The sequence below is a fragment of the Salmo salar genome, chromosome 05 (genome assembly GCF_965601325.2).
Source record: "Salmo salar chromosome 05, fSalSal1, whole genome shotgun sequence".
Lineage (NCBI taxonomy): Eukaryota > Metazoa > Chordata > Actinopteri > Salmoniformes > Salmonidae > Salmo > Salmo salar.
The window spans coordinates 18485605-18512066 of record NC_138295.1 but is presented as its reverse complement, the minus strand read 5'-3'; the positions used below and the strand labels follow the sequence as shown (position 1 = coordinate 18512066).

Genomic DNA, 26462 nt, shown 5'->3' with positions numbered 1-26462 from the left:
TGTGTGGGGTACAGAGATGAGGCAGTCCTTCAAAATCATGTTAAACACTATTATTGCACACAGAGTGAGTCTATGCAACTTATTATGTGACTTGTTAAGCACATTTCTACTCCTGAACTTATCTAGGCTTGCCATAACAAAGGGGTTGACTCAAGACATTTCAGCTTTTAATTTTATATTCATTTGTAATCATTTCTAAAAACATAACTACACGATCACATTATGGGGTACTGCGTGTAGGCAGTGACACAAAGTCTCAATGTAATCCATTTTAAATCCAGGCTGTAACACAACAAAATGTAGCCTTAGGTCAAAAGAAAACAGGCTTTTCTTTGCATCACAATATAACCTATGGGAAAAGACCAGTGAGGACGTAGCCTAATGGGATATGTTCAGACCTACATGATCATCAAAGGGAGTGTATACTAACAAGATTTAGGAACATAATTCAGTAGGTTCTGTCGCTCCGCCCCTCACATCCTTTTTGAGGGAGACCTCCAAGAACCTTCTTGGAAAAAAATCTCATATCCATTCACATTATGGGGAAAGGCAGGAGGCTACACACACTGTAGTTAGATCATTCTGTGCTCTTAAGCCTGGTAATAACCATGCGGGGCTTCGAGTACCGCTTGTGTAGGAAAAGACTGACGAAATCTGATTGCTTAAGCCTCTTTGGGTAAATACCGCAAACGACGGAATGCCGGATTTTACAGACCACTGCTGGATGATGTCGCGCGTTCCTTCACACTGATTCCAATCCTCGAATGCGGGAGAGAAAATGTGGAAACAGGAGTATGACGTTCATTTCGACTTTCTTCTCGATCTCCTGTGAGTCTTTTCCTCTGGTTCCCCTCACAGTAAAATTATTCTGAAGTTTTTTTCAGCCAGAATGAGATTGTGCGAGAGTGTGTGCTGTATTTTCAATTAGCGTATTGAGCCGTTCCGGTTTGACACAGCGGTTATAAATCAACTACACATTGATTTGCGACTATTCAGTATAAATACACTGGAAAATTATGCTACTTTAAGTATAATTGAGATAATTTTGACAATAGCTCATTTTTCTGTATGGTTTGAACTTTGGTCAGTTTAAACGATTTTGTAATGCTGATCAATACATTTGAACCATCTCTGTTGATCTTACAACATGTTGCTCACTCTCATTGGAGACTGGCAACAAAGTGCTTCAACATGCCCCTAGGAACTAACAAGTTACTTTGTTAACTTTTATTTAAAAAATGTACCGTGACTATAATTCCTATGCCTTTATCAGTTATTGTCACTGCTGTATACTGTAGTGCAGCATTAGTGAATGTTGTTATTTTAGGAGTGTTGGTGTTTTGAATAACAAAATGAGACTGAGGGAGCAGTAGGTTATGCATGACCCAGAGTCCTTGGTGTTAATCCCTCAAGACATCCTTGCACAGAGGATGCCAGTGAAGCCTCAGGAGATGACCTGTCACAGTTATGAAACACACACACACTACTCATAAATAACACACACACACTACTCATAAATAACACACACACACCTACTCATAAATAACACCCACACACCCATTTACTCACATAATAGGTGTTCTGGACTTTAGTCACATTAACTCATACCAGATGCGTAATTCCAAAATTGCAATATTTTGGCAATAGAGTGTGACCCCCACTTACACACCTATCCACACACACACATCCACACACACCCCTCGTGCCCTTTACCCGACACTCCCTTGCTGGCCCAGGGGTGGATGGCACCCAACACAACTGGGAGACAGAGATTACCATGTGAGTCACAGGCATGCAGCCTCATGCTCTAACTATACCCAGCACCAGGGCTTGGGAACACACACAGGCACACACAGTTTCACTATTAAACATTGGCTGACTATTCAGGACTTAAGGGAAAATCTACTCAACATCTACTCAAATGCATTTGCAGAGTTACAATGGAAGGTCCATGTGCATTTCACTTTGCTCAAGATAAAGTAGCAGAATCCACATTGAGTGGCTGTGAGTCAGGGGTGCATCCCAAATTGCACCCTATTACCTACATAGAGCACTAGTTTTTGGCCCTGTTCAAAAGTAGTGCATTAAATAGGGAATAGGGTGCCATTGTGTGCGTGTGCGTGTGTGTGTGTGTGTGTGTGTGTGTGTGTGTGTGTGTGTGTGTGTGTGTGTGTGTGTGTGTGTGTGTGTGTGTGTGTGTGTGTGTGTGTGTTGGGGGGGCTTTGCAAACTGGGGACCCCTGGATTGCTGTGACCCACAGGCTGTCATGTTGTTCATTATTCAGGACGTACCATGTTTTTCGTGAAAATAATGTGGTAAGACTTAGGCATGGTGTAATGTAGGGAGAAAGCTGGGGACTGCATCTGTTAGATATAGAGGAAGACAATGTGTTTCTAGAGGCAGGTTTGGGCATAGTTCAATCCTTGTGGCACTCTGGCTTTTGCTGACGGCACGCTGTCTGAAGTGAGGATTGTGGGTAATTGTGATGTAAAGACATCAAACTGGCAGGTAGCCTAGCGGTTAAGCGCGTTGGACAAGTAACCAAAAGGTTGCTGGTTCAAATCGACAAACCGACTAGTTAAAAAATCTGTCAGTGTGTCCTTGAGCAAGGCACTTCACCCTAATTGCTAATGTAAGTCGCTCTGCATAAGAGAGTCTGATAAATGACCAAAAAAATAATGATGAATAGAATGTAGGGAGGGCAGTTATTTTGTTAATAGTTCCTTGTTTGTCTCAGGATAGATAAAGAAGAGTAGATCTTCCTTGTACAGAGGGAGGTATGAGTACCTATTCTAGTTTGGGGTTCCATCCTTGTGAGAGGCTTGCGTTGTGTTCTCGGCACGCTGTTGGCTGCAGTGAGGATTGTGGGTAATTGTGATGTAGGAGACATCAACTTGAGAGGGGTGGTAATTGCGCCCGTCGTCTCTCCTGTCAGGACAGCGGGTTCCGCCGCCCGTCGTGACCACGGCAACCAACACATTACCGTGCCTCAGCGTATTGAATTTAGGAAGTAATGCTCTAATCAGATTCTGCAGAAAAATGTTAATCATCTATAGAGAGAAAGTCGACTATGTCAAAGGGACATAAAATGAGGGATCCGTGGTCTGGTATTGAGGCCTGTGACGTTTGTATTTAGTACTATTTCAGTAGTGATCGTTTAGGAGGTTTTATGTGTTTTTGTTAGAGTGAGAGAGCTATGTAGGGATGGCTATGTTTCAGATAAGCTATCTTTATGTGTCTTCAGGGGATTTTTTATTATTGAGTCAGGGTTATATGTGAGAAAGCAATCTTATGTAGATAGATACGATAATAAATAAGAATGTGTGATATTCTATCTGTTTATGCTTGTCTAGTGAAAAGGGTCTTGAAATGGGAGTTTATAGCTCCCAAATATCCTCACATTTGATGTTTTCATCATCATGACTGCCAGTCAGTGATCATACTAGGGCTACGTAGAAGACTCATATGAAGGTTGCTCACATTAGGGCACTGTTCTGTTCAATAAGGCTGTCGTGTGTGTCCTCTTCAGTGATGCCAACCTCCTCACGGACGTGCTGTCGGACTCGGAGTCGGAGCTGGGCGGTCTGGAGCAGCTGGAGAGAGGCAGCACGGAAACCCTGGCCAACGGTTGCCGTGCCGACTGCGACGCCGCGAAACGCCTGGCCAAGCGTCTGTTCTACCTGGAGGGCTTCAGACGCTGTGACGTGGCACGCCACCTGGGCAAGAAGTGGGTTTCAGGCACACACACAAGACCAACCACACACACACAAGACCAACCACACACACACAAGACCAACCACACACACACAAGACCAACCACACACACACAAGACCAACCACAGACACACACACAAGACCAACCACACACACACAAGACCAACCACACACACACAAGACCAACCACAGACACACACACAAGACCAACCACACACACACAAGACCAACCACACACACACACACACACAAGGCCAACCACACACACACACACACACACACACACACCACACACACACACACACACACACACACACACACACACACACTGTCATTCAGTTCCACATTGATACACATGCATATGTCTCACAGTGTTTATATTGTATTAATATGTATTTTGTATCATCTTAAATGTCACATCTCTTTCTCTCTCTCTCTCTCTCTCGCTCCCCATCCCCCCTTTTCTTTCCCCCTCTCTCTCCCCTCCCCCATTTAACTTCCCTCTGTCCATCCTGCAGTAACGACTTCAGCCAGCTGGTGGCGTCAGAGTACCTCAGCTTCTTTGACTTCTCTGGCCTGTCATTGGACAAGGCCCTGAGGTAAGACCAGTCAGCACTATTCTGACAGCACTGCTTACAACATATTAGCCTAACACTGATTTCTCTGAGTATAGAGCTGCAGTGGGTCTCTATTTTGCAATACAGTCAGCTGTCACCTCCTGGTATACAGTATGCCATGATTTGGGACTGTCTTGAATGCACGTATTAACCACAGCATGCAGATATTTAAAGTAAATTAACATGTTTGTATTGGGAGTGGTGAACCACACTTACACTGAGTTTGCACTGAATGAATGTGCAATGTACTGTACTAATCTACTGTAGCCTTAGTCTTAAGATGCCATTGACAATTTCCGAACCAAAGTGAGGAAGCTTGTAAAAGAAGGTTGTAGCCTATATCACTGTGTGGACAAATACACTCTGTATTCTAGCCTGAAAACAATACTGCCTTCTCACTCGTTGGTCTTTGACCTAATTCTCAGGAACTTCCTGAAAGCCTTTCCTCTGATGGGGGAGACCCAGGAGAGAGAGAGGATCCTGGTCCACTTCTCTAAGAGGTTCTGTGTATGCAACCCCACAGCCCTCGCCCCCGAAGGCAAGGACAGATCCAAACGGGATGATGATGATGATGAAGAAGATGATGGTGATGATTATAATTAGGGTGGTGGGTAGGGTGGGGATAGGGCTGTGGCGGTCATGACATTTTGTCAGCCGGTTATTGTCTTGCAAATTACTGCCGATCTCAGGGTAATTGACCGTTAATTAACATAAACATGTTTAGCATCTCCAGCAGGCCTCCACTCACACAAGCCGCTGATGCACCATCACAATAAATCCAGCATTTATTTTAGGCAGGTCTAAAGAAGCATTATGATATGAAGATGTGTTTCAGTAGAACAGAATATGAGTTGGCCTACTGTATGTTATCTGGCTATGCTCCATGCTATAGACTGTAGACTTGTTCATTTAGCTGGCTAGATACTGTATGGTATCTGGCTATGCTCCATGCTATAGACTGTAGGCTTGTTCATTTAGCTGACTAGATACTGTATGTTATCTGGCTATGATATAGACTGTAGACTTGTTCATTTAGCTGACTAGATACTGTATGTTATCTGGCTATGATATAGACTGTAGACTTGTTCATTTAGCTGACTAGATACTGTATGTTATCTGGCTATGATATAGACTGTAGACTTGTTCATTTAGCTGGCTAGATACTGTATGTTATCTGGCTATGCTCCATGCTATAGGCTGTAGGCTTGTTCATTTAGCAGACAAGTTATGCTTATAAGTCCGGTGCCATTATTTTATAGGAAGAAGAATATAATTGAACTTAACTGAATAAAATAGAAAGGATATTTTTCACATTCCGGAGCGAGTGCGAATATGAAGTGGCTATGTGGAGCGTAAAAGTAATCATTTGAAACAGGTCCTATACGCTAGATTGAGTTATTTGGCAACCTTAGTTGTGAATGATGCAAACCTTAGAAATGAAAACATATGGGCTGCATGATGCGACTACAGGCTATTGATGATTTGAGAAAGTCGCAAAAAAAAACTCCGCTCTGTCCCTTGCCTCAGGCTGCACAGCTGTCCTCTCTTCAAGTGGTCATATTTCACTCATCAAATCAAATGTTATTGGTCACGTAAACATATTTAGCAGATGTTATCCCCGGTGAAGCGAAATGCTTGTGTTTCTAGCTCCAACAGTACAGTTATGCGTAAAAAAATACAAATAAATACAGGCAAATCCCCAAAATAAAAAGAAAGGAATTAAGAAATATTAAAACAAGCAATGTCCGAGTCAGGAATATAAATGTATACAGTGCATTCGGAAGTATTCAGACCCCTTGGCAATTTAATACATTTTAGAATAAGGCCGTAATGTAACAAAATGTGGACAATGTCAAGGGGTCTGAATACTTTCCGAATGCACTGTATTAGAGCTTATGAATACGCATAGACCTATATATGAGCCCAAACCTGGAAAAAACCCTGAATTAAAGTAATGATTGTGCCGTTATACAATACATTGCCTACCACATTTTGGAGTATAGGCTAGACCAATTATGTATCAAAGACATCTTAAATCTATGTTTTTTTTAAATGTTTTTCTATCATGCGTAGTATGTGGTAGGTAGGCTATTAAGCTATGTATTGTATAACGGCACAATCATTACTTTAATTCAGGGTTTTTTCCAGGCTTGGGCTCATATATAGGTCTATGCGTATTCATAAACTCTAATACAGTGCATTCGGAAAGTATTCAGACCCCTTGACATTGTCCACATTTTGTTACATTACAGCCTTATTCTAAAATTGATTCAATTATATTTTTTCCTCATAAATCTACACACAATACCCCATAATGATGAAGCAAAAACAGGTTTTTAGTAATTTTTGCAAATGTAAAAAAAACTAAACAAACATGAAATATCACATTTACATAAGTATTCAGACCCTTTACTCAGAACTTTGTTGAAGCACCTTTGGCAGTGATCACAGCATAGAGTCTTCTTGGGTATGACGCTACAAGCTTGGCACACCTGTATTTGGGGAGTTTCTTCCATTCTTCTCTGCAGATCCTCTCAAGTTGGATGAGGAGCATCGCTGCACAGCTATTTTCAGGTCTGATTGGGTTCATGTCTGGGCTCTGGCTGGGCCATTCAGAGACTTGTCCCGAAGCCCCTACTGCGTTGTCTTGGCTGTGTGCTTAGGGTCGTTGTGAACCTTCGCTAAGTCTGAGGTCCTGAGGGCTCTGGAGCAGGTTTTCATCAAGGATCTCTGTACTTTGCTCCGTTCATCTTTCCCTCGATCCTGATAAGTCTCCCAGTCCCTGCCGCTGAAAAACATCCCCACAGCATGATGCTGCCACCACCATGCTTCACTGTAGGGATGGTGCCAGGTTTCCTCCAGGTGTGACGCCTGGCATTCAGGCCAAAGAGTTCAATTTTAGTGTCATCTGACCAGAGAATCTTGTTTCTCATGGTCAGAGTCCTTTAGGTGCCTTTTACTGAGGAGTGGCTTCTGTCTGGCCACTCTACCACAAAGGCCTGATTGGGGGAGTGCTGCAGAGATGGTAGTCCTTCTGGAAGGTTCTCCCATCTCAACATAGGAACTCTGGAGCTATGACAGCGTGACCATCGGGTTCTTGGTCACCTGCCTGACTAAGGCCCTTCTCCCCCGATTGCTCAGTTTGCCCAGGCAGCCAGCTCTAGCTTTGGTGGTTCCAAACTTCTTCCATTTAAGAATGATGGAGGCCACTGTATTCTTGGGGGCCTTCAATGCTGCAGACATTTTTTGGTACCCTTCCCCAGATCTGTGCCTTGACACAATCCTGTCTCGGACAATTCCTTCAACCTCATGGCTTGGTTTTTGCTCTGACATACACTGTCTACTATAGGACCTCATGTAGACAGTTGTGTGCCTTTCCAAATCATCTCCAGTTAATTGAATTTACCACAGGTGGAATCCAATCAAGTTGTAAAAACATCTCAAGGATGATCAATGGAAACAGGATGCAGCTGATCTCAAATTTGAGTGTCATATCAAAGGGTCTGAATACTTATGTAAATAAGGTTTTTTGTTTTTTGTAATAAATTTACAAAAAATTATAACAACCTGTTTTTGCTTTGTCATTGTGGGATATTGTATGTAGATTGATGAGATTATATTTTTTACATCCATTTTAGAATAAGGCTGTAACGTAACAAAATGTGGAAAAGGGGAAGGGGTCTGAATACTTTCTGAATGCACGGTATGCGTATGGGTGTTTTTAACAAATCCTCACCTTACAAAGCGCTGTCCATTTCGTTGTGTTTGGCTTTGAAACAACATCCACAATGACCATGTTTTACACTCAGTTTCAACCTGTTGTTGAACTTCCTTCTTCAAATTGATCATCACAGTGAGGTGAGTTTTTTTAAAAGCATGATGATAAGTGTTTGATGTGATTTTTATTTGCGTTTGCATTGATGTCAGAGTGGTTAGAAGGACAATAGAGCTCTGAGTACCAGGCCATTAGCGACGTGAAGGTCGTTAGCGAGTTGGGTACTACCAACTCATGTCCAGAGTGCATAAAAGGAGATTACCGTGACAACGGTCACGTGGATTATTATTATTGAAAATGTTTTACCCCTTTTTCGTGATATCCAAATTGGTAGTTACAGTCTCGTCCCATCGCTGCAACTTCCCTATGGAAGGTCGAGAGGCATGTATCCTCCGAAACATGACCCTGCCAAGCAGCACTGCTCGCTTAACCCAGAAGCACCAATGTGTCGAAGGAAACACCATACAGCTGGCGACAGAAGTCAGCGTGCATGCGCCCGGCCCGCCACAAAGAGTCGCTAGAGCGCGATGGGACAAGGACACCCCGGCCTTGCCAAACCCTCCCCTAACCCGGACAACGCTGGGCTAATTGTGCGCCGTCTCATTGGTCTCCCGGTCGAAGCCGGCTGCGACACAGCCTGGGATCTAACCCGTGTCTGTAGTGATGCCTCTAGCACTGTGATGCAGTGCCTTAGACTGCTGCGCCACTCGGGAGGCAGTCACGTGGAATCTGAGTGAGGTCATGACTCCTGACTGCCGGTGTGGCGCTATTACAGACACCACAACAACCCTAGGTGAGGAAGACTATGATGAGGAGGAGGATGACTGCTTTGTTGGCTTGAATAAAGTACATTACATTACTTACATCAACATTTTGCATAGCATATTTTGAAGTATTCTGTCAAGTATTGTTGAGACTTTGCCAGGTATTGTTGAGAATTTTTTAGCCTACTGTTAATTAAAATATGCCATTTGGGTCATCCATGACATTTAGATAACAACATTTAAAAACATGTTCTCTTCTTCTTCCAACAGACGGAGCCCATACGTTAACCTGCGCCCTAATGCTGCTCAACACTGATCTACATGGACACGTATGTACAGCTCTGTTATCAAACCTACAATCTGTGAAGATAGATGGAAATCAATGTACAGGCAGGAGCCCCCAGAAATACTCATAAATCCTATTTGACATACAGCAGATCCCTGAAGAGTAGAGTCAAAACCCTGTCTAACATGACTCACGCACCAACACAATTGACGTAGAGAAACCTACTGTAGCATTGGCTCATTGTATTTATGTGTTTTGCTCGGCTGTCTTTAAGAATAAAAATAAAGCCCCCATTAAGGCAGGCAACACCTGTTTAGAAGTGATGTGCTACAGCAACAATAGCTTCCCTCTGTCTGTCTGTCTGTCTGTCTGTCTGTCTGTCTGTCTGTCTGTCTGTCTGTCTGTCTGTCTGTCTGTCTGTCTGTCTGTCTGTCTGTCTGTCTGTCTGTCTGTCTGTCTGTCTGTCTGTCTGTCTGTCTGTCTGTCTGTCTGTCTGTTCTATCGCTCTCTCTCTCTTCTATCTCACTATCTCTCTGTTACCCTCCAACTCTATCTCTCAATCTCCAACTCTGTTCTCCTCTGACCCACTTTCTGCCCTCTTTTTGTCTCGTCTATCTATCTTCTACTACTAACTACCACAGCACTATATACTAACTCTTAGCCAGGGTTACTTTAACACAAACTCACAATTTAACTCTCTGCTCTTATATGTCTACTAACAGATCCTCTCATGCTTCTAACACACTCTCTCAACCTCCTTCGTTTCTTCTCCTCTCCTCTCAATCCCTCTATTCTCCTGCGTTCTGTCTGACCTCTGTGTGACCTCTGTGTAACCTCTGGCTGTCCTGCTCCGTAGGTGGTAAGTGGCTTTATCATTAACCTCTTCTGTGTCTCTCCATGTACTGTATATCTGTGGTCATAATTTAACCAATCAACCGCATAATGCATGAAGAGAATAGCTGATGCTCTACCTGCACACCACTGACACCTAGTGGTTATCCAGGGAAATTATCCATAGTACTACATAACATACTCACATCGATTTGCATTTACAGTAGTATTTCTCCTAACCTTGTTAAGATCCACCTACTATAGAAAATACATAAACGTCTGAAAAGTTTGTCAATATTTACATTTACCGGTAGGTAGTAAGGCTGTGAATCCCAAATCACCCCCTCGCCCCTACCGACCCACTTGGAGGGCCCTCGGTTGTCATGTTGCTGACGAAACTCCTAGGGTGACTTCCAGAGAGTGGCGAGGGGATCAATAATCCCATCAACTGTGGTTTTACAAGACATAAACCTCAGTAACAGTTAAACATTTCATTTGAGTTATAGGCTATTTCATCTGTTACATGTGTCATTTCTTGAAATCAGACATAAACAAATGCATGTGGTTTACAATTAGACCTGCATCTCCATTATTTTGGATTAAATTGTGCAAACTCCAAACATATCATTATTTTGGATTAAATTGTGCAAACTCCAAACATATTGTGGTGAGTGTCGGGATAACAACTCGCATTGAAACCTGCATCCTTGCTGCCTTGGCCGAAGTGGTTATAAGCTTTGGGATACTTATGCATAAGGCGGAGGTGAGCAAGAATGCACAAATGGAGGGCTGAGGGTTGTGGGAAAGGGAAGGCAGTGATTTAGGATTCAGCCTAATTCTGTTTCATTCTGTGTCTCTCTTGTCCAGAACATTGGGAAGAAGATGTCTTGCCAGCAGTTCATCAGTAATCTGGATGGCCTAAACGATGGCAAGGACTTCCCTAAAGACCTATTAAAGGTACAGTAATCAATGCTAGGACAATATTGATGACAACACTTCAACTAGGCTCCTTACTATTGCTTTGTCTTACTAATGTAGTATTTGGTCAGATTCCAAGGTTGGCATTAATCTGAAGTTGATCCAGTTCAATGAGATGTGACTTTTTTCTCTCACCATTTTGATTTCTTTACTTCCTGTTTAGGTGCTGTATAATTCAATAAAGAACGAGAAACTTGAATGGGCAATGTGAGTATCCCTTCTCAGGTGTGTGCATGCGTGTGTGTGTGTCCTATGTTATTTCTGATGTCTCTGACTGGAGATCCTTTATCTACAGTGAGGAAGAGGAGTTCAGGAAGAGTCTATCGGAGCTGGTGGAGGAGCAGTATGAGGGAGGGGGGAAGAGGGTGGTTGCCAGGGTAACGGATGGCAATAACCCTTTCATCGCCATCCCCATCCTACCCAACGCTATCACCTATAAACATGGTGTCCTGTCCCGCAAGAGTCACGCAGACATGGACGGCAAACGCAGTGAGTACAAACTCTCACACACACACACACACACACACACACATAGATTGGCTTAGGCTAGGTTGGAAGGGAATTTCTTAATGCATGAGTCTTCAGTTATTGGGATTTAAACAAGTTTAGAAATAACAGTTGTCTCTCTCCCTCGCCCTGTCTCTCTCTCCCTCTCTTCCTCTCTCCCTCTCTCTCTCTCTCTCTCTCCCTAGCCCCACGAGGACGACGAGGCTGGAAGAAGTTCTATGCGGTTCTAAAGGGGATGATCCTTTATCTACAGAAGGTACCAGATTCCTCTCCGTTACCATAGAAACAGACCTCTACCACTGCAGTAGAATGCAGCAGTGGTAGCTCAGCTGCGTGTGTGTGTCACTCTCTCTCTCTCCCACACACACACACAAACACAGTAGTAGGAGCTCTCTAACGACGTTATATGTGTGTGTCTCCCCCTGTTGACAGGATGAGTATAAGGCTGATGCAGAGCTGTGTGAGGGGGACCTGAAGAACGCTGTGCGTATCCACCATGCGTTAGCCACCCGCGCTACAGACTACAGCAAGAGACCCAACGTCCTCAAACTAAAGACCTCTGACTGGAGAGTGTTCCTGCTGCAGGCACCGTAGGTCCTCTGCTACTCTGGCCTGTAGGGGAGACCTGTTCTCTCTCTCTGACTGGAGAGTGTTCCTACTGCAGGCACCGTAGGTCCTCTGCTACTCTGGCCTGTAGGGGAGGCCTGTTCTCTCTCTCTGACTGGAGAGTGTTCCTACTGCAGGCACCGTAGGTCCTCTGCTACTCTGGCCTGTAGGGGAGACCTGTTCTCTCTCTCTGACTGGAGAGTGTTCCTACTGCAGGCACCGTAGGTCCTCTGCTACTCTGGCCTGTAGGGGAGACCTGTTCTCTCTCTCTGACTGGAGAGTGTTCCTGCTGTAGGTCCTCTGCTACTCTGGCCTGTAGGGGAGACCTGTTCTCTCTCTCTGACTGGAGAGTGTTCCTGCTGCAGGCACCGTAGGTCCTCTGCTACTCTGGCCTGTAGGGGAGACCTGTTCTCTCTCTCTGACTGGAGAGTGTTCCTACTGCAGGCACCGTAGGTCCTCTGCTACTCTGGCCTGTAGGGGAGACCTGTTCTCTCTCTCTGACTGGAGAGTGTTCCTACTGCAGGCACCGTAGGTCCTCTGCTACTCTGGCCTGTAGGGGAGGCCTGTTCTCTCTCTCTGACTGGAGAGTGTTCCTACTGCAGGCACCGTAGGTCCTCTGCTACTCTGGCCTGTAGGGGAGACCTGTTTATGGGAACCAGCTATATGTCCCCTAATGCACATTCAGTTATTTTGTCACATTATAACTGACTTTCATGATATACAGAAATGTGGTGTTATTATTAGCCTTTAGATATTTTGTTGTAACTTGTGGCATACTCTCTCTCATAATAATGTATGCTATTTAGCAGACACTTTGTCCATGCATATATTTTACGTAAGGGTGGTCTCAGGAATCGAACACGTTATCCTGGCACTGAAAGCGCCATGCGCTGCCATCTGAACACACACAGACACATACAAATTTCTTTCTGTCTGTCTGTCTGTGTCCTTTCTTTCTTTGTAGGAGTGAAGAGGAGATGATGTCGTGGATATTCCGTATTAACCTGGTAGCAGCTCTGTTCTCCGCCCCGGCCTTCCCTGCTGCCATTGGCTCCATGAAGACGTTCTGTAGACCTCTACTGCCCTCCTCCTCTACCCGGCTAAACCAGGTACACGCACGCAAACACACACACATTCTCTCACACACATTCGCAACACACACAGCCACAAATATAGCATGGTGCACCCTAAATTGATTGTGTTATGTGATTGGTTGTTACTGGTGCCTGCTGTTTGATGGGTTGCTGTGATTGGTGCAGGAGGATCAGCTGCAGTCCCACGAGGGGAAGCTGAAGCAGATGAGTGTGGAGGTGGAGGAGCACAGGAAGAGCCCGCCCTCGCCTTCTCCCAAGAGCAGAGAGTGGGAGGAGTATCGAATCAAAGAGCACTACCTCATATATGAGGTGAGAAGGAGAGAGGCTACAGGTCTTTTGGCCTACATCCCTTTGCATAATATGTGTAGTTTATCTTAAGGGAGAAAGGTTGCATCTTTCTTTCTTTCTTTCTTTCTTTCTATGTATCTCTCTTTCTCTCTCTTTCTCTCTCTGTGTAACTGTTTCTATGTGCATAGGTCTGGGTAAATCTGAAATAGATGTGCTGTTGTTGTGTTCTAGTTGTGACAGAATCACGAGATCAATGTCCTATATCCCCTTTCTCTGTGTTTTTCCCCATCATTTGTCATGAATCCTCTTTCTCGCTGTAGAGTGAGCATTGTCTAATTGTTGTGTGTTAAATGAGCCATATGTGTGATATATGCATATTTATAGTCACATCATCTTCATTCCCCCTCTCTCTCCATTGCAGAAGAGTCGGTATGAGACGTATATCAACCTGCTCCAGGCCAAGATGAGCGCAGAGACAGACGACCTGGAGAAGATAGAGGCTAGCGTGATGAGTGGGATCGGGGAGGGCCGAGGGGGGCGCGAGGGCTACCTCCGGAAGACCCAGTCCTCTCCTTCCATCAGCCAGCACGATGTCAATGGCAGGGCCTCTGGACGCACTGGCCCGGGCCAGCAGAGTTGAGAGGAGAACCCCCTAAAAAATATCATGCACCCCCCGTAACTCTGTCCTCTGAGCCAGAGGGCTCACCCCCTCCAAACGCCTGAGAACTGGACTCCCAAATCCTCCCTCCTTCCTATTTCATTGCACAGTAAAGCGGTAATAATTGTTCCAGCTATACAGTATTAATGGTGTTATTTAACCAACAGCTAATTGTCGCTGGCAGTGCTTATAAGAACACTTATAACGGAGAACATGAAGATGTGGAAAAAAGGACGAAAGAGGAGAGAGGACTTACCGGCATAAAGGAAGTGACATCGTAAGGAAGTGTGGAGTGTAGTTCTTTGGTTTGAGGAGATGGATGGTGGATTTCAGTGTGGAGGTGTACAGTAGCATAGTAGTAGGGTGACAAGTAGCCTAGCGGTTAAGAGATTTGGGCCAGTAACCATCGCTGTTTTGAATCCCGAGCCGACTAGGTGAAAAATCTGTCAATGTGCCCTAGAGCAAGGCACTTAACCCACAATTGCTCCTGTAAGTCGCTCTGCATAAGAGCATCTGCTAAATGACTAAAATGTAAAATGTACACTACCGTTCAAAAGTTTGGGGTCACTTAGAAAAGTCCTTGTTTTTGAAAGAGAAGCAAATTTTTTGTCCATTAAAATAACATCAAATTGATCAGAAATACAGTGTAGACATTTTTAATGTTGTAAATGACTATTGTAGCTGGAAACAGTAGATTTTCTTTTTAATGGAATATCTACATAGGCGTGTTCCAATGGCACATTGTGTTAGCTAATCACAGTTTAACATTTTAAAAGGCATTAGAAAACCCTTTTGCAATTATGTTAGCACAGCTGAAAACTGTTGTTCTGATTAAAGAAGCAATAAAACTGGCCTTCTTTAGCCTAGTTGAGTATCTGGAGCATCAGCATTTGTGGGTTCAATTACAGGCACAAAATGTCCAGAAACAAAGACCTTTCTTCGGAAACTCGTCAGTCTATTCTTGTTCTGAGAAATGAAGGATATTCCATGCGAGAAATTGCCAAGAAACTGAAGATCTTGTACAACGCTGTGTACTACTCCCTTCACAGAACAGCACAAACTGGCTCTAACCAGAGTAGAAAGAGGAGTGGGAGGCCCCGGTGCACAACTCTCAACGTCAACAGTTAAGAGTTGCAAAGAAAACGCCATATCTCAGACTGGCCAATAAAAATAAAAGATTAAGATGGGCAAAAGAACACAGACACTGGACAGAGGAAGATTGGAAAAAAGTGTTATGGACAGACAAATCTAAGTTTGAGGTGTTCGGATCACAAAGAAGAACATTCGTGAGATGCAGAAAAAATGAAAAGATGCTGGAGGAGTGCTTGACGCCATCTGTCAAGCATGGTGGAGGTAATGTGATGGTCTGGGGGTGTTTTGGTGGTGGTAAAGTGGGAGATTTGTACAGGGTAAAAGCGATCTTGAAGAAGGAAGGCTATCACTCCATTTTGCAACGCCATGCCATACCCTGTGGACGGCGCTTAATTGGAGCCAATTTCCTCCTACAACAGGACAGTGACCCAAAGAATAGCTCCAAACTATGCAATAACTATTTAGGGAAGAAGCAGTCAGCTGGTATTCTGTCTATAATAGAGTGGCCGGCCAGCACAGTCATTGGATCTCAACCCTATTGAGCTTTTGTAGGAGCAGCTTGACCATATGGTACGTAAGAAGCACCCATCAAGCCAATCCAACTTGTGGGAGGTGCTTCAGGAAGTATGGGGTGAAATCTCTTCAGATTACCTCAACAAATTGACAACTAGAATGCCAAAGGTCTGCAAGGATGTAATTGCTGCAAATGGAGGATTCTTTGACGAAAGCAGTTTGAAGGACACAATTATTTCATTTAAAAATCATTATTTATAACCTTGTCAACATCTTGACTATATTTCCTATTCATTTTGCAACTCATTTCATGTATGTTTTCATGGAAAACAATGACATTTCTAAGTGACCCCAAACTTTTGAAGTAACTCACACCTTATAGTGAGCCTTCAACAGGTTACTATGGACCATAGAGCATGGAGACTCTCCTCAGTGTATCTGAACAGGCCTATGTAACACACCTACTGTATGGAAGCCTTATGATGATGAAGAACACTTACTCAGACTCTCAGAACTGTTATGATGATCAACTCCTTGCTGTGTAGACTATTATTGATAAGTATGTATTTCTTCTTCCACTTGAACCTGAGCTTCATATATGATATCAGACTGAATGAAAGCACTGTGGCATATATTATAACCCTTGTTCTATGTTACTGTCTGGATACCTGTACTGCTGTTACTCTGAGACATCTCCCTGAGTTGGAGCTGGCTCATCTTCCTGTCATATCATCATCAGAGTGCAGATACTACAATCAGAGGAAGGCCCTAAAAAAGTCCAGACTATTCTCTCTGCTACCGCTCGGCAAGCGGTACCGATGCACCAAGTCTGGAAACAAAAGGACCCTGAACAGCTTCTACCCCCTGTACTGCTGTTACTCTGAGTGGAAGCTGGGATGGAGGACATTGACTGAGTATGAGCAGTAACGTTGGTTTGTTGAAGATTTTGATGAAGTGCTTGAGCGTGTGTGAGAGCCTGCGTACATGCGTGTGTATGTGGTTGAGGGCTGGCCAGTGGACATTGGGTTAAGGTTGAAAGGAAGCACGTCTAACGTTAAAGGCTCTGTGTTCTGTGTTGGAATGCTTTGATGCAGAAGAAGACATCTCCCTGAGTTGGAGCTGGCTCATCTTCCTGTCATATCATCATCATCAGAGTGCAGATACTACAATCAAAGACTGAAAGACAAAGCAGCAGAACAGGAAGTAGAGGAAGTGGCTGAGCAGAACATAGCGGTACACGTGGTGTAGAATCATATTCATGTGGGAGACCAGAGAGAGGACACTAACCCAGCTCTGTCTCTCCAGGAAGGAACCATGGAAAGATGGAGGGAAGAAAGAGGGCTGTGGTTCTGCTGGACTACATTGTTCTAAATTGAACATTGAAACTCATCCCCCTCTCTTCCTCCCTCCCCCTTTCCTGACTGGACTTCGGATGGGATAGTGTCCCTAATTCATATCTCTTTCTCGACACTAAAGCGGTACGGAATCTTTGCACGGTCAGAACAGACACAGAGGCTTTATAGATGCTGTGTTTTTGATGAGACTGGATCAGAGATCCTTAGTTCTGTTGACTGAAGTGCAATTTGGAATCAGAACTGTCATTTTATACATAATGTCTTTCTTACTCTGAGGACCGACCTTGTCACTTTGGCTGTTGTGCTAACTAACCATTGTTTCCCCAATGTTTTAGGGTAGAGCAGTGCTGTTGTAATATAGAATTGTGAGAAGGTTTTTTACTTTGCTGGTCCTGTCTTAAATAAATATTTTTTGTTGTTTTTTATTTAAACAAAGGAAAATTGGAGACTGGAAATGTTACTGTATATTGTTATTTTGTTTGACAGTGTAAAGTGGAGGGAGTTTTTACTGGTTATTTTAGTCAGTGCTTCCTAAAGTCACCTTTCATATACAATAGAAATTGGTGTCAATGTTTTTATTATCAATTCTACATCTCTTTATCTAGAGATATTGCCTTATGTAACGCAGATGAGAAAATAACGATGTGGAAAATGTTTAGCATAGCTAGTTTGCAATTTAGCAGGAATAAACATCACGTCCACATCTTGGACACAATGAGCACTTGTCAAGGTACCACTTGCACCTGTAGCCATTAAATACTATGAAAGGCTGGTTATGGCTCACATCAACACCATCATCCCAGACACCCTGGACCCACTTCAATTCACATACTGCCCCAACAGAGCCACAGATTACGCAATCTCTATTGCACTCTCCCACCTGGACAAGAGGAACACTTAGGTGAGAATGCTGTTCATTGACTACAGCTCAGCATACAACACCATAGTGCCCTCCAAGCTCATCATTAAGCTCAGGTACCTGGGACTGAACACCTCACCCTGCAAGTGGATCCTGGATTTCCTGACAGGCTGCCCCAGGTGGTGAGGGTAGGCAACAACACATCCGCCACAATGATCCTCAATACAGGGGCCCCTCAGGATGTGCATGCTTAGTCCCCTTCTGTACTCCCTGTTCACCTGCACATGACTCCAACACCATCATTAAGTTTGCGGACGACATTACGGTGGTAGGCCTGATCACCAACGAGGATGAGACAGCCTATGGGGAGAAGGTCAGTGACCTGGCAGTGTGGTGCCAGGACAACGTCAACAAGACAAAGGAGCTGATCATGGAGTACAGGAAACAGAGGGCCGAGCACGCCCCCATCCACATTGATGGGGATGTAGTGGAGCGGGTCGAGTTCCTCAGTGTCCACAAGGAACATGATCCACACACACCAACACAGTCGTGAAGAAGGCACGACAACACCTCTTCCCCCTCAGGAGGCTGAAAAGGCTTGGCATGGGTCCTCAGATCCTCAAGAAGTTCTACAACTGCACCATTGAGAGCATCTTGACTGGCTGCATCACCGCTTGGTATGGCAACTGCTTGGCATCCAACTGCAAGGCGCTATAGAGGGTAGTGGGTACGGTCCAGTACGTCACCGGGGACGAGTTCCCTTCCATCAAGGACTTCTATACCAGGCAGTGTCAGAGGAAGGCCCTAAAAAAGTCCAGACTATTCTCTCTGCTACCGCTCGGCAAGCGGTACCGATGCACCAAGTCTGGAAACAACAGGACCCTGAACCGGAGCCCCAAGCCATAAGGCTGCTAAATAGTTAACCAAATAGCTACCTAGACAATATGCATTGACTCCCTTTTGCACTAACTCTTTCAATTCATCAAATACACTGCTGCTACTGCTTATTATCTATCTTGTTGCCTAGTCATTTTACCCCTACCAGTATGTACATATCTACCTCAATTACCTCGGACCACTGCACATTGACTCGGTACTGGTACTCTGTGTATATAGTCAAGTTATCATTACTCATTGTGGATTTATTCCTTGTGTTATTATTTTTCCATTTTTGTTGGGAATGGCTCGTAAGTAAGCATGTGACTGTTAGTCTACACCTGTTGTTTACGAAGCATGTGACAAATACAATTTGATTTGATTGTCTCTCAAATACATCGTAACAGTTGTTGGTTAGCTAGCTAGTGATTTTTTTGTTGTTGTTGCCATATTAGCATTGACCTGAAATCAGTCAAAACACCTCAAAACAAGACATGGTATTAAGAACAAGATAAAAGTAGCAGAAAAGAGCCACCTAGGATTCCCTACATGGCAGCCTCTCGTCATTGTTGCTAGCTATCTGCCCGTTCAGTCATAACGAGGCACGGATTCCGGCCCCATCGATACATGCACATTATTTTCGTGATGTAAGCCAAACCGTCTGTTCTTGTCAATGCGACGTGAACAGTATCCATGCTTCGGCTCCTTTGACTGTGCCAACTTTCCGCATCAACAACACGTCCTCAAAACGGCACAAATTAGCCTACTTCAGCGCAATGGACAGCGCCAATGTCGCATATCGCCATCACCTTGAAAAGTGCCTGACGACTCTTCTAGCGAACTTCAGGTTTCAGCAGCAGGTAGGCCTATTGGTGCCACTACCAGTACTTCTAAATGTAAGTTATTTGGACCATTATGAATTTAAAAAAATCAGTGGAACTTTTAGTCAGACACTCTGTAAAGACACAAGAGCATGAGGAATGCCTGTTTATTGCAATTAGTCATTTTCAGACGACAAAGGCTTTTCCAACATTAAAACAACAACGTACAAAACAGCACACGTTTTGCCATCAACTAAAATTTAATAAGGTAGTGAAAGTACATAAACAAAGTAATGAAGTACAGTAAGATACAAGTTATGATGATGTCAAATGTTGGATGAGCAGATTTTTCAAAGCCAAATGAAGCACCATCGTCATGTAGTCAGGAAAGGCCATGAATCAGTAAGAACTACTCTAGAATGTATGGGGGAAAAGTTAAACATGGTACATCACAGTTTTCAGACCTTATTACCAACTAAAAAATATCAATATTGGTGTAACACTACTTTATCATGCAATTTACTTTAGTAAACCTTCTGAAACACAGACAAAATATACTTCAATAAGTAGAAGAACTCGATACATCTCTGTCCAGCAATGTCACAATGCCTGGAAAGTAATTTATACTCTCTGAATGTGAGATCCCTATCAAAAATAATATGCAGATTTTTTTATTTTCTTAATATATCTAAAGTGCAAGTATTTATCCATTTTATTCAATGCTTTCTGTAAGTATAAAATACAAAAGAAAAAAAACAGCAATATGCTTTTCCTGTTTATATGTTATATTTTTCTGAAACAAGGATCATCATATACACACACACACACACACCACAGATAAAATATTTTGAAAGGTGCAACATATCATATAGGGTTGATAAAGGGTAGTTAGACCATATGGTGACATGGGATATGTTCATTGTGCATTGACCCTCTTCCTCCCCATTGACTTTCATAGATCCTTTTCCCAATGTCTCGTCCCTGTACATAACGGTAGCCTATACAGTCTGCATACATGAAGGACTCTGCATTGGTATGTGCAAAACAGAATGCGTGCTGAGCTAGTAATGGTCAAGATGACTGTTGGCTTCACAAACAAGATTGTGATTGGCCTTGCCCATTATAGACATTGTCTGTGAGTGATTGGTCTGAACTTGAAGGACCAGAGAAATGTCATAGCGACAATAGAACACTGAAACTCAATTGAATGGATCTTTAAACAGCTTGGTAGAATGAATGGAAGTTGGAATTGTAGTGGGAGAGATTCCAGAAGACCACACCTCTAAAGGGACTGGTAGAGGTTGTTACCATGGTCATGCAGCTGTTGTTTAGATCAAAATACACATTCCCACCATTAAGAACTAGTACAAATAAGAAGAACAAAGCACCTATAATAGTTAATCAATTCTAAGACATCTCTCTCTGATGCAAACAGCACAAGCACCATCACCACCACCAATGTTACACTGAACTGAACTAGCCATGCTGCTGCACAGTTACAATCAACCCACTGCAGGTTTTGATTATGGGACAAAAACACCTGGTGTCCATTTTGTGCCCCATTGATTAACTGCAATGTGAGCAACATGGCGAAATCATCAGCTCTAAACCGTGGCAGTTGGTTCTGACCCAACACCGTGTCGATCCTTTAAAATAGGCAGTGTTCTAGAATCTATTACACAGAACCATGCAACTCCGGAACCAGAACGGACCCAGTAGCACCTTGTGAACTGACAAAAAAATAATCACTTTTGTTTAATTATCATTTATTTTTGATGTGCGTTTTACAGAGCGAGGCATACAAACGTAAAACGTGAGCTGAATGATTTAGAATTACGGCCCCATTAAATCAGATCCTCTTTAGCCGACATCCACATAGCTGATATTTTGACTTGTCGGAGGCGGAACCGCGTTAGAGCTGTCAAATCCACAAGCGGCTCCCGGCATCATACCTAAAGCGCACATTGCTATTGGCTGCACAAAGTCGCATTAAGAGAAATCCCATGGAGTCATATTTACAAGTTCAAACACTGGAATGTGAGATGTAATCTACAGCTCAATTAAGCTGATAGAAATCCTCATTAAATGTTAAATGATTTTCAATTTGAACGTCATTATTTCTATATAGCCTACACTTTCTCGTTCTAAACTTCTAACGCGAGTGGGACGGGTGTGGCTTCGTGACAATGATCTCAAGAGCAGCTGCTCACTGATTTGACAGCTACAACGCAGTTCCACTTCGGACACCGCCAAAACATCAGCTATGCGGGTGTTGGCTATCGCCAGTTAACACTTGATCTGATTGACTATAGCCTTCGTCTCTCTAGGGCTGGCCAGTAAGAGAGTTGTGAAAATGGTGTATTGAATTTCCAGGCTTAATGTCTCGCATTTAAAGCCTGAATTCAATCAAGCATTTACTGTGTAGAAATAGCATTTGGTCTTTCACAGCGGTAGTGGAGGTTTGACTGAATTCTGGCTTCAAAATGTTCTCCATATGTGTAGAGCACAACAGAGTCAAATCCACAGTTTACCTGCTATGTAAAAGATCTCTGAAACTCTGGGGCAGTGTTAGGCAGTGTCATGGGTTTCTCTCCAAAAGAGGAGAGAAACCCATGAAGCTTTAATGCTAGCCTAGTAAAGGGCCATTTAATAGGGGTCCTATATGGGGCCCCACATAGGGACCCATGCATCTCGAGGCCTCTTACAGTTATAACTCTGACCGAATCCAAATGGCTGGTGGAATTATAGCAGACCTACCTACTGCTGCTCAGTCTGTCCTCAACATCACGCCAGCCGGCCTGATGGCAGTACAGTACAGTGCAGTAGGTTTAGATCTACAAAACTAATCCAAGCCACCCTGTGATGCTCTAAATCCAGCTACTGATGGTTAACCTAGCTGACTGATTGTTAATCAACGCTTAAAGAAATCCTCTATGGCATTGTTTACTGGTGGACTGAGAGCAAGGAATGCTGGGTAACTGTCAAAATGATTCTGTCTTCACCCCAGGAAGAATGGTTGGTCACTTCATCGTCAGGGCAACCCCCTCTGTCACCACATCAATTTGTTGATGTGTCATTTTCATTGAACTTTTCTCCTTCTGACTTGGGATAATTTATCCCAGTAAAACTAAAAAGTTTCATGATACTACTCAATTCAATTATAAGACACTCAGAAGGGGCAGGACTGTGCTTCTAACACTGACCTGGAGATAAACTTGCTGATTTGTGGGGGGGGGGGGGGGGGGGATAAGCTATGTCACTGTAGCGATTCTGTGGAAAGAGAAAGACCAGAAACGTGTCTACACTCACTGAAACACAGTGGGGGTTACTGTATATGAAAGTGATGGGAAATCTCACACTAGTTTGAAACCTTTTCACTTAAATGCAGAGAAAGACTTCACATGTCTGTAACAATGCAGAATTCAGCCTCATGCTTTTCAAATATCAATCACATATATATTTGCCTTTTTTTTGTCTATACAACATACAATGCCACGATTGGCAAGTACAATATTGCACACTATAAAGTCATGTCCTCACTGTCTGTCATCACCCTGTGTAGGGGGAGACTGCTGCTCTGACAACATGTGGAGAGTAACATTGAGAAATCAAATAATGCAGTGACAAATTAGACCAGCAAGCCCGGTCTAGTTTGGATTATATTGGAGCTGTAGCACCATAGAAAGATACTGCCTTGGCCTTTTTGGCCTACATCCAGAAAAACCTCACAAGGGGCTCTTAGGGCATCCATCCATCATCCGTCTCCATCTCATCCCCACTGACTGACTACTGTATACGTCCAGTTACATTTTACATGGTGCAAGAGGTGGACAGACACAACCCCACATCTCTGATGACTATCCATGCTCACATTCGAAGTGCTGCTGCTGTCGCTGTTCTAGGGGCCATTCTCTGCTCTCCTGCCTGTGGAGGGAGACAGGCTACAGAAAAGGGCCTCTCTGGCTTGGCTTGTTAGTGTTGACCAATAGCCATACAGCAAACAGTACAGAACTCACAAATGAAAACATACAGTGGTCGAGAGAGATATCATTAACATCGACCACAATGTGAAGCACGTAAACGAGTGGAGTGTATAAGGCACCAGGTTGTTCTGACGTCAGAGAGGATGCGCCCTAGCGGCTCAGCATGCATGTAGCCGCGCGCTGATGCGTCTTTTTACGCGTCTCGCGCTGCCATCACCGGTTGAGCATCTGGTTTTTGTGCCCCATCCCACCCTCCCCCCGAAAAAGAAAACTCGCCCACAGAAAACGTGGGCATCTTAGGATTTAAATACAGCTGATTCACAAAATCATAATTAGTATATCTAAGTTAGCAAATGTTTTATCTAACCATTGTTCCAAATTTGAATGGACATGGTGCAAAAGGGTTGATATTCAATAGTAAAGATGCTTTTATCCCGTTTAGGCCTATATCGACTCTGCTCTCCTCATACAATACTCCATAATGTAGGCCTATGACATGATAGAAACGCTTTTCATAACTACATTTTGGATCAAATTAAACACTAGAACTTTCCCAAATGCCTTTTTAAAAGAGATTTAGGCCTACGCATATTGGCAGAAGTGTCTCTTTTTTCAGTCTGTGCGTTGCGTTCTGCAGTACACGTTAATAGATAGCGCTTTACTTTTTATTTCCTGCGTACCTTATATTAATAAACTACAACTGATTTCAGATATTGGTTTGGTAAAGTAATTTATCATATATATATATATATTTGTGCTGATGTCAAATGTTGGTTTACATGGAGATCTTCGTAATTTCCAATTTACGTTTATTTTTTCGTTTTGCACTTTGGAAACCTTTTCGAAATAGCTTGGACGTGTGCAAAATCGGGTTGTTTGTTAGAGCAATAAACACTGTTCATTGTCATTTAAATCAAGTAGGAAACAGTTCATATTTTACAGTTCAAACAAGTTATTGATAGCAGCGGCTTACTGTTAAAATGGTTGGTAAGTGGGTGACATCCAGCAATGAACGACGAGACAGTAGGCTACTGCCAGTCTGACTGTGAAGGTTGTGTGTGGGGTGCTTCCCTTGGAATTCTCTCTTTATATTTTACAGTAAAAGTCTGATTATAAAGTCTGGTGTTTGTTGTTATTTATTTCTGCTCAAGCCGGTAATCCGTCAATCATCGTCCCCGTCGTCACCATGTTGGCCCTCCGGTAGGAGTTCGGAGGCCCGTTTCTCTCTACTCCGCTCCTGGATCTTTCTCATCTCCTCGGCATATTTACAGAACGTGTTGCCGAATTTGGACCACACTTTGCACGGAACAGTGATGGAGTTCCGGTAGGTAGGCTTCACCTCGCTGACCCGCATGAACACTCCGTACTTGTTAGAACCCACGTCGAAGAAAAAGCGTTTGTTGTCAACAGTCAAGGAAGTGCCCTCGGGTAGTTCTGCTGGTTCCTCGTCCACACCGTAATCATCGATGAGTTTGGCCAAAGCGTCACGGAACTCGATAAGTCCCTGCGCTGGAAGCGCGATGGTCTGGCCTTGTGCACTTCCCAATCCGGGCCCCCGATTAACGGTCTGACGGATCCTTAGGAACCGCCCCCTCTGGTTCTCTTTCAGATCCATGTAATATTTGCGATTCTCTCGCACTAGAAATTCGCTCTTGAGGGCACGCCGGGGCTCATCCTGCACTATATCCGGGTTGCTCGGGCCCAGCTGGGCGTAATGTTCGATGAAGTCCCCGAGATAGTCACGGAACTCCACTGCCACTGACATAGAGAGAGTGAGGCGGCTCTTATTTCCCCCAGCTCCGACCTCGGCTATCTTTAGGAAGCGGCCTTTTGCATTCTGCTTCACGTCTAGGTAGAAGCGCTTATTCTGGATGTCGACTCGCTTTGACGCGAGCTCCTCGGTGTCGTGTTGCAGTCTTGCCGCGGCGCCCATCGCGCCCGGAGGCAGGGAGCCGGGGCCTGTGGCCAGCCCTCCGTGGTCACTGCCACTGTCTCTGTCCGCCATGATGCTGCCTCCTGCTTACCTTCCACCGTCTCCCTCAGCCTGCTGCAACCTCGACTGCCTGTCACCCACACCGACGATATCGCGAGAGCGCTAAGCTTTAGAAAGGAAATGAAAGCAGCCTACTGTAGTTCATATTACATGCTGTTCTGAGAGGGGTGTATTCAAGAGATACACGTTTGCGCCTAAACTGTGTAGTAGCTGCACATAATTCAGTAACGTTGTAACTAAATTGAAGCTCTTCACAATGTGTTATGATGCAATGCATCATTATAATGTCCCTCATTTTTATTTCCTATTAGTAATATGAAATCATAATCTTTCACAGAATTGCCTATACTACTTCCACTGGTCATCATCTGCCATGAGAGAAACGGGTGTCTTGTCTGTATCTGTAGCATCTAGCACATTCCTCGAATGAAACACTGGCCCACCCATGTGTCAAACCGAGCAGAGACAGATAATACAAACGTGTATTTTATTGATATACATCATCTCTTCTTAATCACCCTTGCATTTAAACATAATACAGCTAGGTGGATAAAATGACATATAAAAGTCGAATTAACTGATAAAGGTTTATTTGTCTTTTCATGAGAGAATAGACTCATATGTTTGGAGTGTTGGAGTGATTTGATTGAGAATAAATATTGAGCTTCAAAAAGGAAAAATATTTTTATGAATAACTAAAATAATATTTAGTCTATTATGTGAACTGTAAGATGATGAGGTAGAATGAGTCACATATCCTTAGTATGATCAGAAATCACCGTATTAATCAGTTCTCTTCCAGTGACTGATATCGACATCAAATTCTCTGACCTCTAGCAAGGACGGCTAGCT

The 26462-nt window shown here is 43.7% G+C and overlaps 2 protein-coding genes across 3 annotated transcripts in view; one reads left to right on the top strand and one right to left on the bottom strand.

Moving 5' to 3' along the window:
• Positions 1–17796, top strand: part of psd2 (pleckstrin and Sec7 domain containing 2) — a 40834-nt gene extending 23038 nt beyond the window's left edge. Inside the window, exons 1-13 of one of the 2 annotated variants that reach the window (XM_082975085.1) lie at positions 496–828; positions 3530–3727; positions 4233–4313; positions 4757–4917; positions 9141–9199; positions 10855–10944; positions 11129–11172; positions 11261–11454; positions 11658–11728; positions 11905–12062; positions 13043–13187; positions 13338–13481; positions 13882–17796. In XM_082975085.1, coding sequence (XP_082831211.1) covers positions 779–828; positions 3530–3727; positions 4233–4313; positions 4757–4917; positions 9141–9199; positions 10855–10944; positions 11129–11172; positions 11261–11454; positions 11658–11728; positions 11905–12062; positions 13043–13187; positions 13338–13481; positions 13882–14100 — 1614 coding nt within the window. In that variant the 5' untranslated portion in view covers positions 496–778 and the 3' untranslated portion in view covers positions 14101–17796. Of the gene's footprint in view, positions 1–495; positions 829–3529; positions 3728–4232; positions 4314–4756; positions 4918–9140; positions 9200–10854; positions 10945–11128; positions 11173–11260; positions 11455–11657; positions 11729–11904; positions 12063–13042; positions 13188–13337; positions 13482–13881 lie in introns of those variants that run through there. The other variant, XM_045717963.2, reaches the window with a different exon arrangement.
• Positions 17797–19771: 1975 nt separating this feature from the next.
• LOC106604399 (transcriptional activator protein Pur-alpha) lies at positions 19772–25706 on the bottom strand. The gene has a single exon (XM_014198983.3). It carries the CDS (start codon positions 25620–25622, stop codon positions 24780–24782), a length of 843 nt encoding a protein of 280 aa, XP_014054458.1. The 5' UTR covers positions 25623–25706; the 3' UTR covers positions 19772–24779.
• Positions 25707–26462: the final 756 nt, after the last annotated feature.